Source organism: Oncorhynchus gorbuscha, linkage group LG26 (assembly GCF_021184085.1).
Source record: "Oncorhynchus gorbuscha isolate QuinsamMale2020 ecotype Even-year linkage group LG26, OgorEven_v1.0, whole genome shotgun sequence".
Lineage (NCBI taxonomy): Eukaryota > Metazoa > Chordata > Actinopteri > Salmoniformes > Salmonidae > Oncorhynchus > Oncorhynchus gorbuscha.
In genome coordinates, this window is record NC_060198.1 from 40,931,924 (window position 1) to 40,947,268 (window position 15,345).

General features: G+C 44.4%; 1 protein-coding gene across 3 annotated transcripts in view; it reads right to left on the minus strand.

Moving 5' to 3' along the window:
- LOC124015476 (potassium voltage-gated channel subfamily H member 6-like) overlaps positions 1-15,345 on the minus strand; it is a 37,643-nt gene that overhangs the window by 7,158 nt on the left and 15,140 nt on the right. For all 3 annotated transcript variants that reach the window (XM_046330679.1, XM_046330678.1, XM_046330680.1), the window contains 3 exons: positions 2,402-2,827; positions 1,820-2,237; positions 747-946 (listed from right to left, as the gene is read on the minus strand). In XM_046330679.1, the coding sequence (XP_046186635.1) occupies positions 747-946; positions 1,820-2,237; positions 2,402-2,827 (1,044 nt within the window). The remainder of the gene's footprint in view (positions 1-746; positions 947-1,819; positions 2,238-2,401; positions 2,828-15,345) is intronic.

Consider the following 15,345-nt stretch of genomic DNA (forward strand, 5'->3'; position numbering starts at 1 on the left):
AGACAGAGAGAGACAGAGAGAGAGAGACAGAGAGAGAGAGAGAGAGAGAGAGAGAGAGAGAGAGAGAGAGAGAGAGAGAGAGAGAGAGAGAGAGAGACAGACAGAGACAGAGTGAGACAGAAAGACAGAAAGAGAGAGAGACAGAGAGACAGAGAGACAGAGAGACAGACAGAGAAAGAGACACACAGAGAGAGAGAGAGAGAGAGAGAGAGAGAGAGAGAGAGAGAGAGAGAGAGAGAGAGAGAGAGAGAGAGAGAGAGAGAGAGAGAGACAGACAGAGACAGAGTGAGACAGAAAGACAGAAAGAGAGAAAGACAGAGATAGAGCCAGAGAGAGAGAGAGAGAGAAACAGAGAAAGAGAGTGAGTGGGGGGAGAGCTGTTTCAGTTGATGCTCACTATTGACAAGGGGACACATGCACACAGACAGTGTCTATGTGATCAACTCTGTTCAGATTGAATTGACAGGCGTGCTCTCTGCTACGTCATGTTCCTGTGGTGTTAGAGGGCTAATGCTTTTCTCTTCTCTGCAACCAGCAGAATGCTATCTATCTACTGACACAAAGGATATGACGCACATCATTTCCACTGTTAGGTCTCCCTGTCTGAGCACCTAATGACGGAAAAACTCAGGTGGCAAGTAGGGAATATGTGTTTTTCGTGTGAATATGAACGTGTGTGTTTTTCCCGTGCGTATGGATGTGTGTGTGTTTGGCTGTATATGAATGTGTGTTTGAGAGTGACTCACAGCGTTCATGTCGATGCCATTGGTATAGGACCAGGCATGTTGGAAGTATTCCTCCAGTCTCTGGCGTAGTCCCTCTGGGATCTGGTGGAAGCGGATGAACTCTTTGACACGCAGCATCTGGGTGTGGTAACGGGCCGTGCCGGAGTACAGCCTCTGGATGATAGCCGATACGTTACCAAAGATACTGGCATACATCAGAGCTACAGCAGACGACAGAAAGACATGTCAGTGACATCCACCTAAAATGATAGGTGGTACTACACTTAAAGTAATGCAGCAATGGATATGAACACTCTGGACACACAGGCACAATACAGACACACTGGTGACGTACTCAGACACACTGGTGACGTACTCAGACACACTGTTGACGTACTCAGACACACTGGTGACGTACTCAGACACACTGGTGACGTACTCAGACACACTGGTGACGTACTCAGACACACTGGTGACGTACTCAGACACTCTGGTGACGTACTCAGACACACTGGTGACGTACTCAGACACACTGGTGATGTACTCAGACACACTGGTGATGTACTCAGACACACTGGTGACGTACTCAGACACACTGGTGACGTACTCAGACACACTGGTGACGTACTCAGACACACTGGTGATGTACTCAGACACACTGGTGACGTACTCAGACACTCTGGTGACGTACTCAGACACACTGGTGACGTACTCAGACACACTGGTGATGTACTCAGACACACTGGTGATGTACTCAGACACACTGGTGACGTACTCAGACACACTGGTGACATACTCAGACACACTGGTGACGTACTCAGACACACTGGTGATGTACTCAGACACACTGGTGACGTACTCAGACACACTGGTGATGTACTCAGACACACTGGTAACGTACTCAGACACTCTGGTGACGTACTCAGACACACTGGTGACGTACTCAGACACACTGGTGATGTACTCAGACACACTGGTGATGTACTCAGACACACTGGTGACGTACTCAGACACGCTGGTGACGTACTCAGACACACTGGTGACGTACTCAGACACACTGGTGACGTACTCAGACACACTGGTGACGTACTCACAGCCGATTAGCATGATGCAGATGGAGAATATCTTCTCAGGGTTGGTGTTGGGGGAAACATTGCCGAAGCCCACGCTGGTCAAGCTGCTGAAGGTAAAGTAAAGTGCTGTGACGTATTTATCCTTGGTGGAGGGGCCGGAGGCAGGGTCTGTGTCGTTGTATGGTTTACCAATCTGTTCAGCCAGGTTGTCCAGCCAGCCGATCTTCATGCCTCCGATGCGTGCCGAGTTGGTGCGCTCCGCGTTGCCGATGGCGTACCAGATACAGGCCAGCCAATGGGCAATGAGGGCAAAGGTGCACATGAGGAGGAAGAGAACGGCGGCGCCGTACTCTGAGTAGCGGTCCAGCTTCCGCGCCACACGCACCAATCGCAGCAGCCGAGCAGTCTTCAGCAAGCCAATCAGCGTGGTTGTCTGGGGCTGAGAGGAGAGGGGTTCAAAGTACAAATAAAGCAATTCATATGAAAGAACAAGAAGATTTATGAGAGAGTCTTTGTTGAATTGGTACACTGACCAACACTGCAAAAAAGGACCATTACTACACATAGATGTAAATGATCCACCTTCTCCTCCATCCATCTCACCTCATCAGAGCCAGAGCGGAATATGAGCAGATCAAAGGGGATGGCTGCCACTATATCAATGAGGAACCAGCCTTTGAAGTAATGCTGGGCGATGCGCCCCGGGTGGCTGACCACCTCGTCATTGTGATTGACATATGTGGTCCGGAAGTTGATGAGAATGTCCACGATAAACATGACGTCCACCACCAGATCCACCACGTTGAGGGGGTTGCAGGTGTAGCCACAGGAGCGCCGGAGCTCGTCCTCCACCTCGTTGAGCAGGAAGGCAGCGGAGTAGGGGGTGAAGACGGCCGTGTAGATGACCAGCAGGAGGATGACCCAGTCCCACACCGCCTTGAAGGGACTGTAGTGGAGGATGGTCCACTTGTGGATGCGAGGCGCCTGGAGCTTGTACTCTGGCAGGACATCAGCCCCTAGGGACAGTACCTAAATGGGGAGAGGGCAGAGATGGTCAGAGAGTCCTACTGAATCTAGATTAATCATGGGCAGTAAAAGTGAAACATAATTTAAATGGAATATCTTTACAATGGCCCCTCACCACCCTGCTGAAGAGGCCTTGATTAGAACCCCAAGAATATGAGATGATAAGCCAAACAGCCTTAGCAAAATGGAAAGCAGTATAAGAAATGGGAAAGAGAGTGAGTCATGTCAGTAAACTGTTCCGAGAAACCCGAGGGACATGGGTTCAGCGAACCAGAGCAGAAGACAGTTCAGAAGAGAGGAGCAGAACAGGACCTGATATTGTCTTTGTTGTGCCCTTTGGGGGAAGGAAGGGGAGCAACTGTGTTCTGTCTAACTACCTACTGTGTCTGACACCGCGGGCCTTCAACCCACATGTCTATCACCTCAGCACAACTAGAACAGCAGCAGCAAAAAAAAGAGTTCATGTGTATTCCAGAGTGAGTGACAAAGAGGGAGAAGTAGTGTGTGTGTGTGTGTGTGTGTGTGTGTGCGTGCGTGCGTGCGTGCGTGTGTGTGTGTGTGTGTGTGTGTGTGTGTGTGTGTGTGTGTGCGTGTGTGCGTGCGTGCGTGCGTGTGTGCGTGTGTGCGTGCGTGCGTGTCTGTAATACAATGCAATGAGTGTAAATGTTCACACAAACATCCCTCAGTCTCACAGCTAGCCAGTCATGTTGTCATGAAGACAATTATGTCCTGGAGTATAAACAATATCTGTCTCAAAGGACTCAACACAAACACTGTAGAAGCCGAAGCACAGCTTTTCACAAGACAAATATCTACATGGTTGACGGGGGTCTGATTTCTGAGTGTTCAACACAGTCAGTAGAGACAAGTAGGAACCAAATCAACTATAATAAAAGGTAAGTAAATCTTAAGTGCAAATTGAAATACAGAGAGGATTGATTGTGTTCTCATAGTGACGGCACAGACCATAATATTACCTAAAAATGTATATTTTCCGCACACACCATCACCGAAACCACAGTACCTGAATGGACGACAATAACCCATCACACACTCACATAGATCACACTCACATTGACCATTTCAATCAGAGATCACACTCACATAGACCATTTCAATCAGTCTGAGCCTAGTGCTCCTACTAACCGGTACAACGATGAGAGCCTCCATATCCAGGAGCTCCATTCTATCCTGGTCCCGACCACAGCAGCAGCAGGAGGAGGAGGAGCACGACACCCTGGTCCCCCTCAAATTCCCCAGCAGCCCACCCTGCCTCCCCCGGAACATATAGGTCCTCCCCTGCTCCATCCTATGTGCCCAGCTCTAACAGACCACTGCTGGGGAGTGGACCCTCTCTGGCTGCCTGGCTGTCTGTACCCTTCTCCCCCGCCCCACCCCGCTCACTGGCCTTTTAAAAGACCCTGCTGCAGCTCACCTGCCAAACCATGTGACCCCCTTCACTGTCCCTCGGCCAATGGCAGAGCAGGGTAAGTGCCCTAATTTACAAGCAAATCGACAGGGATTGTTGCAAAGAGCTGGGTGATTTTGGTTCATTTTCACTAACACCTTTTGTGAGTGCTTGTGTAGGAGGGCACTATTGGTCAAAACTGTCTGTGTGCTTGACGTAGAGGTTGTATGGATGACCAGGGATGTTCTCTTGATAAGTGTGTAAATTAGACCATTTTCCTGTCCTGCTAACCATTCAAAATGTAATGAGTACTTTTGGGTGTCAGGGAAAATGTATAGAGTAAAAAGTACATCATTTTCTTTTGGAAGAAAAAAAAAATTGTAAAAAATATAAATAGTAAAGTAAAGTACAGATACCCCAAGAAACTACTTATGTAGTACTTTCAAGTATTTTTACAGCTCTGGACATAGGCAGACCATGGTGCACAATGTGCTCTCTGATATCACCCATATGGGCTCCCGAATGGTACAGCGGTCTAATGCCCTGCATCTCAGTGCAAGAGAAGTCACTACAATCCCTGGTTCGATTCCAGGCTGTATCACATCCGGCCGTGATTGGGAGTCCCATAGGGCGCCGCACAATTGGCCCAACGTCGTCTGGGTTTGGCCGGGGTAGGCTGTCATTGTAAATAAGAATTTGTTCTTAACTGACTTGCCTATTTAAATGAAGGTTAAATAGAAAATAAATACAATCTGTTGTTGTCTCACTCAAGATTCATGACAGTTAACATGTGCTGCAGGTTAGGCTGGTGGAACCACCACAGTCAACATGTGCTGCAGGCTGGGCTGGTGGAACCACCACAGTCAACATGTGCTGCAGGCTGGGCTGGTGGAACCACCACAGTCAACATGTTCTGCAGGCTGGGCTGGTGGAACCACCACAGTCAACATGTGCTGCAGGCTGGGCTGGTGGAACCACCACAGTCAACATGTGCTGCAGGCTGGGCTGGTGGAACCACCACAGTCAACATGTGCTGCAGGTTAGGCTGGTGGAACCACCACAGTCAACATGTGCTGCAGGCTGGGCTGGTGGAACCACCACAGTCAACATGTTCTGCAGGCTAGGCTGGTGGAACCTCTACAGTCAACATGTTCTGCAGGCTAGGCTGGTGTAACCTACACAGTCAACATGTTCTGCAGGCCAGGCTGGTGTAACCTACACAGTCAACATGTTCTGCAGGCCAGGCTGGTGTAACCTACACAGTCAACATGTTCTGCAGGCTAGGCTGGTGTAACCTACACAGTCAACATGTTCTGCAGGCCAGGCTGGTGTAACCTACACAGTCAACATGTTCTGCAGGCTAGGCTGGTGGAACCTCTACAGTCAACATGTTCTGCAGGCTAGGCTGGTGGAACCTCTACAGTCAACATGTTCTGCAGGCTGGGCTGGTGTAACCTACACAGTCAACATGTTCTGCAGGCTGGGCTGGTGTAACCTACACAGTCAACATGTTCTGCAGGCTGGGCTGGTGTAACCTACACAGTCAACATGTTCTGCAGGCTGGGCTGGTGGAACCTCCACTGGCTCATCCTACTTTGCATGTATAGTTTGCATAACTATGAACATAGCCATGGTGACAGAATAATCTGTAATAACACACAGCGTTACCATGGTGCCCTTGCTGCCAACCCTCTCAAATGTCCCTACTTAGCTGGATCACAAAATACAGGTACATTAAATGTGGCATGTTCAGTGCTACAAGGTTTTTGCCCTACTAAATAACCTGAGTACAAGGTGAAAGCTTCATATGACAATTTACATCTCTTTCCAGAACATCTGACCTCTCTCAGCCCTCACAGCTTTGATTCTTAAATGGAAAAGATGTTAATACTCAAAGTAAGAGAACAAACCTGTAAGGCTAAAGTCCCCACATACAGTCAGTCCTAGAGGTGGTAAAATGACACCACATGGTTAGTCTCCTATCGATTCCCATCCAGACTACACACTGCCCACTTACCACTCTATGACCCAACTCTCACCCAGTCCAGTGCTGCTCCAGTAGTCAGTAAACAAATCTAATACTGGGAATAGAGTAGGACTGAGCTTTAATTAAATTGATAGTTCAGTTAATGCATTTCTTACCCTGAATAAACAATTTGAAAAAACACACTGAAACGATTGACTGTAGACTGAGGATGTCAAAATGCACTGCAGAACCTCTCATAGCAGAGCATTTAAAGTACTGTACAGATGTAGGATCTTAATTTTAGCCAGTTCGATACAGCAGGAAAATAACTCTGCAGCAACAGGAAATGTGAATTATTATGTGGATTATAATGAATGGCATTTCAAAGTGGAAATTATAAACTTCAGAAGCCTTTTTAAACCTCAAATACACAACACGCTTTACATTTTCTGCATTGCAGGAAAGTTCTCCTGCAACAGGATGATGAAATGAAGATTGTACACCTGCAGTACTGTTTGCTACATACCGTATGAAAGGAGACCTGACTGCTGGGGGCTACATCGGGCTCAGGACCTTAGGCCTTATTGCTACCAATGTTTGTGGCTAAATGAGGCTTGTGATTCCACGTGTCACTGTGCTGTTTCTCTGACAGATGCGCTCTCGTACCAACGATCAGGATTCTCCCCCTGAGGACTGAGTTTAACATCTAACATGATGAACCTGTGGGAGCAAGCTGAGGGATGGGCAGTGTGTGTGTGTGTGTGTGTGTGTGTGTGTGTGTGTGTGTGTGTGTGTGTGTGTGTGTGTGTGTGTGTGTGTGTGTGTGTGTGTGTGTGTGTGTGTGTGTGTGTGTGTGTGTGTGTGTGTGTGTGTGTGTGTGTGTGTGTGTGTGTGTGTGTGTGTGTGTGTGTGTGTGTGTGTGTGTGTGTGTGTGTTAACCAGATTCACTCATCTGGGTAATTTCAGATTATTGACATCATTTCCAGTCCTGTTTCATAATGTCAGCCTGAATAAGATCCATGCTGTCTGCACCACAATGATTAACCCAAACCACTCAGGGCTTATAACAGTTAACAGTCCTTATTGGAAAATACAATGACATCTGACATAGAATACAACAAATACCTTTTTTAAAGATTAAAAACAAACACTAGCTATTTGCATGAAGAACACCTATCTATGTTAATACTTCAGTAACAATCCAGTCTGAAATTAAAAACCTCTGACACTAGTGTTATTTCATACACCAAAACAAACACCACTAAGGTTCTGTGAACTGTTCTCTTTAAATTAGAATAATCATTTTCAGAACAAAATTACATTTGATTCATGCTAATCAAATGAACATTCCAAATTCCATAGACCAACAAGTACCCTGGAGCCCACAAAACATTAACATAATTATCACCTATGAAAAAAAAGTGGGCGACAAGTGACACAAGACAAATTATGACGACAACAAGGTGACAACAGCACTAACAACATCCGTCACTGTCCCTGCCTCACTGTCAATACGGAGGATGGAGCTAGGTAGCCTGCTACGAACCACCAGATGACCATGAGGGTAAGAGGAGAGGCAGAAAAGGACAGGAGTGAGACAGGAAGAGAAAGGAAGAAGAGAATAGGGAGTGAGAGAGTAGAGTTGGAGTACTCACAGGTTGGAGTTTCTGTTTCAGGCTCATGTTGAGGAGTGTGGCTGGAAGAGAGGGCGGGAGAAAACTCTCCCTCTGCACCCAGCAGCCCAGCCCTCACAGCTGGAGCCCCGCGGCAACACTGCTGCTGATACAGTATGCACACAACACACACACACACAGACTCACACACACACACACTCACATACAAATACATACATACATACATACAGTACACTCAGACACAAACTGAGACACACACACAAACACACACATGCACACAAACCTATAGCTAACACAAACAAATACAGTATACGCAGAATCATGAAGCATGTTTTAATTTAGAAAAACATAAACAATATCCGTAGGTAACGTTTGGAGCAGTGGAGGCTGCTGAGGGGAGGACGGCTCATAACAATGGCTGGAACGGAGCGAATGGAATGTTATTCAACCATGTGTTTGATGTATTTGATACCATTCCATCACTCCCACTCCAGCCATTAGCACGAGCCCATCCTCCCCAATTAAGGTGCCCCCAACCTCCTGTTGTCTGGAGTTATTTTAGTAAGAATTGTTCTTCCCTACAGACTTAGTCAGAGACAGGGGGCGCATTAGGGGGAGATGTAGGGTCTGTCTCTCTCACTGACTGTCATTCACCATCTGTCCCTCTTCTACGGTCCACTGATTGTACAGTCAATCACATAATGTGCTTAATCTTACGCAGACTAATCAATACCAGCAAAGATCAATGACAGGGATTATTTCCCTCTTTTTGTAAGGCGCAAATCGAAATTCAATTATAAAAGAGGGGATTACCAAGAAGCTCAGACGTAACCCAGGCAAAATCCTACATGTATTCTGTACTCATAATAGATAAGGTAACTGCCATGTTGACTGCTTTTTCAGACCATTTATTTTAACCAATGGATACTTATTTAGTAGTTAGCCTCCGTAATGTGCTCTTGCAGTGATAACAATCTGTTTGACCTAGAAACGTACCATTATGTCATGGTGAAGATTTTCCATGTTCAGAACATTATAGCTCTTTAAACGATACAGGGATACGGTAAGAACAACATGTAGAGAGAATGGACTGGTGGTGGAGAAAAGGAGAAAGGGCAGACAGACAGACAGACAGACAGACAGACAGACAGACAGACAGACAGACAGACAGACAGACAGACAGACAGACAGACAGACAGACAGACAGACAGACAGACAGACAGACAGACAGACAGACAGACAGACAGACAGACAGACAGACAGACAGACAGACAGACAGACAGACAGACAGACAGACAGACAGACAGACAGAGACAGACAGACTGAGAGAGAGAGACCTCTGCTGCCCTCTACTTCCATTAGTACCAGAGGCCAAGGTCATCATCAGTGTCAGGCCGTGCAGAGGGCCGCTCGATACCCCCCTGCCTCCCAACGCCTCCCCTTCCAGCATCACCAGAGGGCCGCTCAAAACCCCCCTGCCTCCCAACGCCTCCCCTTCCAGCATCTCCAGAGGGCTGCTCAAACCCCCCTGCCTCCCAACGCCTCCCCTTCCAGCATCACCAGAGGCCGTTCGATACCCCCCTGCCTCCCAACGCCTCCCCTTCCAGCATCACCAGAGGGCCGCTCAATACCCCCCTGCCTCCCAACGCCTTCCAGCATCACTAGAGGGCCGCTCGATACCCACCTGCCTCCCAACGCCTCCCCTTCCAACATCTCCAGAGCATAGGGCTATTACGGTGACAGTATTACCGTCACACCTGCAGTCACGAGTCATATGACCGCAGTCAAATTCCATGTGACTGTAGTCATGGTAACTAGTCATCTCCAAGCTCTGATGCTGCTGATGGTCATTAGTAGCCTACCAAACTTGCTAACTGCCTGGTACTGAGCATTCTGTTGTCCCTATAATCACTCTGACATCAATGCAAATGTTATCAAAAATAAAATAAAACACTTCATGAGAGCCCATGAGCTCTTGTTGAGCAACATTTCTATAGGCTATGCAATTATGTGAGAAAACAGTTTTGATGGCCTCTATTAAAAAGAGGAGGATCTCATCAGCTTTCTATAGGCTAGGCCTACTATATTTATTTATCAACTTTCCTAATATTAAGCACACTGCTTCGCTTTACAACAGGAGGATAGTCGACCTGGCTGGCATGAAAAGGAACCACGGGAAAAGCATTTTCCATTCTCTATTTAAGTGCATAGATTACATGTATTTTTCCCCCTGCCCCTGTTCCGAGACAGGTGCATGATAATGGTCCATTCTAAATCAAAACAAATTTCACACATATGGTATTTAGTATATGTAAAGACAAGATTAAATCAAGAATAGTCTGATGGGTGACAATATTAGCCTATCACTTCTGAATGATATATTATCACTTGTGAATGATGCCCAGCTTGTAACGCAAGAAACAGTTCATGCCTTTCTTTTTCCATTTTTTCAAATCATAGTCGTACACCTCATGTAGCCTAGCCCAAAGGCCTATGTGTTTTGTTAAGATTTGTAACACAACTAAAGTGGTCAAATAACTTTAATTAATCTGCTTTATAACCATGTAGAGCAGGGTTGGGCAAACTTTTTGGCTCGGGGGATTTTGAAATTCTACAGTGGGCCGCATTTTTTGGGGGACCAAATGCTTGTTAAAATCAATTTGTGGTGTCCTCCCGAGTGGCACAGCGGTCTCAGGCACTGCATTGTAGTTCTTGAGGCATCACTACAGACCCAGGTTCAATCCCAGGCTGTATTACAGCTGGCTGTGACTGAAATACCCATGAGGCGGCACACAATTGGCCCAGCATCGCCCGGGTTAGAAGAGGGTTTGGCAGGCTGAGATTTCGTTGTCCCATCGTGCTCTAGTGACTCCTGTGGCGGGCTGGGCGCATCCTTGCTGACATGGTCGCCAGGTGTCCTCCAACACATTGGTGTGGCTAGCTTCCGGGTTAAAACATAAAACATGCAATCGTTGGATAACAAAATGGATGAGCTCCGATCAAGGATATCCTACCAATTAAAAACTGTAGTATCTTATGTTCAACCGAGTCGTGGCTGATCGACGACATGGATAACATACAGCTGGTGGGTTTTTGGTCCATCAGCAAGATAGAACAGCTGCCTCTGGTAAGAGAAAACCCACCCAGCTGTATTTTTTAGGGGGCATCACTGCCATACAAGGGGGATGCCGCCGGGAAATCCGAGGGCTGGTTAGAATATTATCAAGTGCTTGTCAAATTGTGAATGAGACTGGTTAAGTGTGTAGCCTGCACAAGAAACAAATCAGAGCTCATGCCTTTCCTGTGACTTTTTTCAAATCATCATTTGAGTCCCATCATGCAGCCTGAGAATGTATTAAAAATCAAAACATTTGCCCAACATTTGTATCACCACTAAAGTTGCATAAATAACTCTAAATTAAGCATTCAGGACGACCAACTTCTTTGTTAACTGCTCAACACAGAATAGCCACATGTAAGCACTCCCTCAAATAGTTTAGAGGAAATATCCTTTCCATTTTATTAAGCAATGTTCAATTGTATTCTTCATACTATAAAATAATAAAATATAATGCCACAGAATTTTAAGCAAATCTTGTCTGCTAACTAGTGTAGCCCACAGCCATATGGCAATACCATATCAGGGCCTAACATAAGGACAACTCAGAGTATGCTACTCTGTTCTTCTGAAATAGACTACATTTTCTTCATATCAGGTTTCTTTAGACCAGTCTAAAATAAAGAATGGATTTATTGTGATGGAGTAGGCTATATTACATGGATGTATCAGACTTTTTTTAAATGTAGATGTTCATGAGCAAGCTCTGTACTGGTGGTGCACCGATCCCACAGCTGAATCAACTTGCTGGACTTTCTTGGGCGCCCTGAAGCCTTCTTCACAACAATTGAACCGCTCTCCTTGAAGTTCTTGATGATCCGATAAATGGTTGATTTAGGTGCAATCTTTCTGGCAGCAATATTCTTGCCTGTGAAGCCCTTTTTCTGCAAAGCAATGATGACGGAACATGTTTCCTTGCAGGTAACCATGGTTGACAGAGGAAGAATGATGATTCCAAACACCATCCTCCTTTTGAAGCTTCCAGTCTTTTATTCGAACTCAATCAGCATGACAGAGTGTGTGGAAGCAGAATCAGAATTAGTTAGGTAACATAGATAAATAAGATGTTTTATCTTATTTATTGTCATTAGAATGTCTTCTTTTTGAATAATACTGTTGGCAGTTTGCAGTTATCCCTTCTCTGCTAGGGTTCAGTTACTTGAGGCCCAGAGAGGGGAGAGGTCAGGTTAGTCTTATCTGTGAATGTGTCTGTAACTATTCCTAAACCAATTGACAATTGATATATGCCATTGGAGGAGGTAATGTTTTGGAACTATGTTGTACCAAGAACGAGAAGTAGAACCTCGTCAAAGAGAGCAAAACTGAACAATAATTTATAGCTAAAGCTGTCTGGCTATGGGATACTCCTATCTCAAGTAAAATACCTGTGGTTTGTCATGTCGACTAGGGGGTGGACCTTTGCTATAAAGGATCTCAGTTGACATTATGTTGACACTCTCAGGGAATTCATTTATAGACACTGAATTGATCTGAGAGTCACGGGGCTATGGTGAAGCTCATATAATTAAATATGGACTTTATGATAACTCTGACTTGTGTGTGGTTTGCTCTCTCATGATTTGGTAATACAGGAAATTTCCACGACAAGTGATCTCCAGATTTGTCCTCGTCAACACTCACACCTGTGAAAACCTGTTAGGGATGATGCGAATTTTCGCAGCTTTTTGTTAAAAATCGCGCAACATTTCAAAGTCCTGCTACTCATGCCAGGAATATAGTATATGCATATGATAAGTATGTGTGTATAGAAAACACTCTGAAGTCTCTAAAACTGGTTCAAGCGTGTCTGTGGCTATAAGATAACGTGTTTAGGAGTAAAAATCCCTCAAAAAACTGTTCACCAAAAACACAAAAACAAATATCAATCTGCCAGTCAATGTATTGTCGAAGTCGACAGAAAATAAATGAGGATGCCCTGTAAATGCCTACAGCTTCTTACGATGTCGCCAGTACTGGCATTTCCAGTCTGCTTTATCCTTGGTTATATGACGTTTTGGCCCTTCCTGTTTTAAGCTCACCACAGGATGTTGTGAAATTGAAAACAATGGACGATGATTTCAAGACTTGCTGCTATCGAATACAGATCGCCCTGTGATCAATTTAATAGATTATTAACGTTTATTAATACCTAAAGTTGGTTTAGAAAAGTAGTTTGAAGTGATTTGTAAAAGTTTATAGGCAACTTTTGTAATTTTATCATTTTGTAAAATGGAATATTCCTGGATCAGACCGGTCTAAGGAAAACGACATTTTGGCTATACAATGACGGATTTAATCGGGAAAAAGACCCAATTGTGATGTTTATGGGATATATAGGAGTGCCAAGAAAGAAGCTCGTCAAAGGTAATGAATTTTTTATATTTTATTTCTGCGTTTTGGGTAGCGCTGGCTACCGCAAAATCTGTTGTTAAGGTGAAGGTCTGGTATTCTGGGAGGTGCATGCTATATTCTCTCAACCAGCTTCATTCATGAGGAATGCATTTCAATTAACAGGTGTGCCTTGTTAAAAGTACATTTGTGGAATGTCTTTCCTTCTTAATGCGTTTTAGCCAATCAGTTTTGTTGTGACAAGGTAGGGGTGGTATACAGAAGATAGCCCTATTTGGTAAAAGACCAAGTCCATATTATGGTAAGAACAGCTCAAATAAGCAAAGAGAAATGACAGTCTATCCTTACTTTAAGACATGAAGGTCAGTCAATGAGGAAAATTTCAAAGTTTCTTTCAAGTGCAGTTGCAAAAACGATCAAGCGCTATGATGAAACTGGCTCTCATGAGAACCGCCGCAGGAAAGGACGACCCAGAGTTACCTCTGCTGCAGAGGATAAGTTCATTAGAGTTACCAGCCTGATGATGAAATGGGTGAGGCTTTTTCTCAAAGAAATATGGCAAAAGTCTTAGCAGCCAAGTCAAAATGAGAAATTGATGAACAGAATTATAGAACTTTGCGTTAATTATGCAGTTAAATTGAATGGAAAGAGAAAAAAATGTTATTTTACAACAATGCTTTTATTGATTGTAAAAATGATTCTGACAAGGTATGGAACACAGTTAAGGACTTACTTGGTACATCTATCTCATCATGCCCATCTAGTGTGGAGGTTGACGGAAGAATAATACTAGTCCAGCGCTCTAACCACTAGGCTACCCTGCCGCCCCTTCATGGTCGAATTGCTGCAAAGAAACCACTAATAAAGGACAACAATAATAAGAAGAGACTTCCTTGGGACAAGAAACACAAGCAATGGACATTAGACTAGTGGAAATCTGTCCTTTGGTCTGATGAATCCAAATTTGAGATTTTTGGTTCCAACCGCTGTGTCTTTGTGAGAAGCACAGTAGGTGAACGGATGATCGCTGTATGTGTGGTTCCCACCGTGAAGCATGGAGGAGGAGGTGTAGTGGTGTGGGGGTGCTTTGCTGGTGACATTGTCTTTGATTTATTTAGAATTCAAGGCACACTTAACCAGCATGGCTACCACAGCATTCTGTAGCGATACGCCATTCCATCTGGTTTGCGCTTAAGTGGGACTATTATTTGTTTTTCAACAGGTCAATGACCCAACACACCTCCAGGCTGTGTAAGTTCTATTTGACCAAGAACGAGAGTGATGGAGTGCTGCATCAGATGACATGGCCCACACAATCACCTGACCTCAACCCAATTGAGATGGTTTGGGATAATGTTGGACAGCAGAGTGAAGGAAAAGCAGCCAACAAGTGCTCAGCACATGTGGGAACTCCTTCAAGACTGTTGTAAAAGCATTCCAGGTAAAGCTGGTTGAGAGAATGATAAGAGTGCGCAAAGCTGTCATCAAGGCATATATTTTGATTTGTTTAATTATTTTGTGGTTACTACATGATTCCATTTGTGTTTTTGTCATAGTTTTGATGTCTTCAATATTATTCTACAACGTAGAAAATAGTAAAAATAAAGAAAAACTCTGAAATGAGTAGTGGTGTCTAAACTTTTGACCGGTGCTGTATATATATATTTTTCATCATATATATATATATATATATATATATATATATATATATATATATATATATATATATATATATATATATATATATATATATATATATATATATAGTTTCTATACTGAACAAAAATATAAACCAATATGCAACAATTTCAAAGATTTTACTGAGTTACAGTTCATATGAGGAAATCAGTGAATTTAATCTATGGATTTAATCTCTGGATTTCACATAACTGGGAATACAGATATGCAACTGTTGGTTACAGATACCTTTTTAAAAAATGGGGCTCACAATGGGCCTCAGGATCTCATCACAGTATTTTTGGCAATTCAAATTGCCATAGATAAAATGCAATTGTGTTTGTTATCCATAGCTTATGACTGCCCATA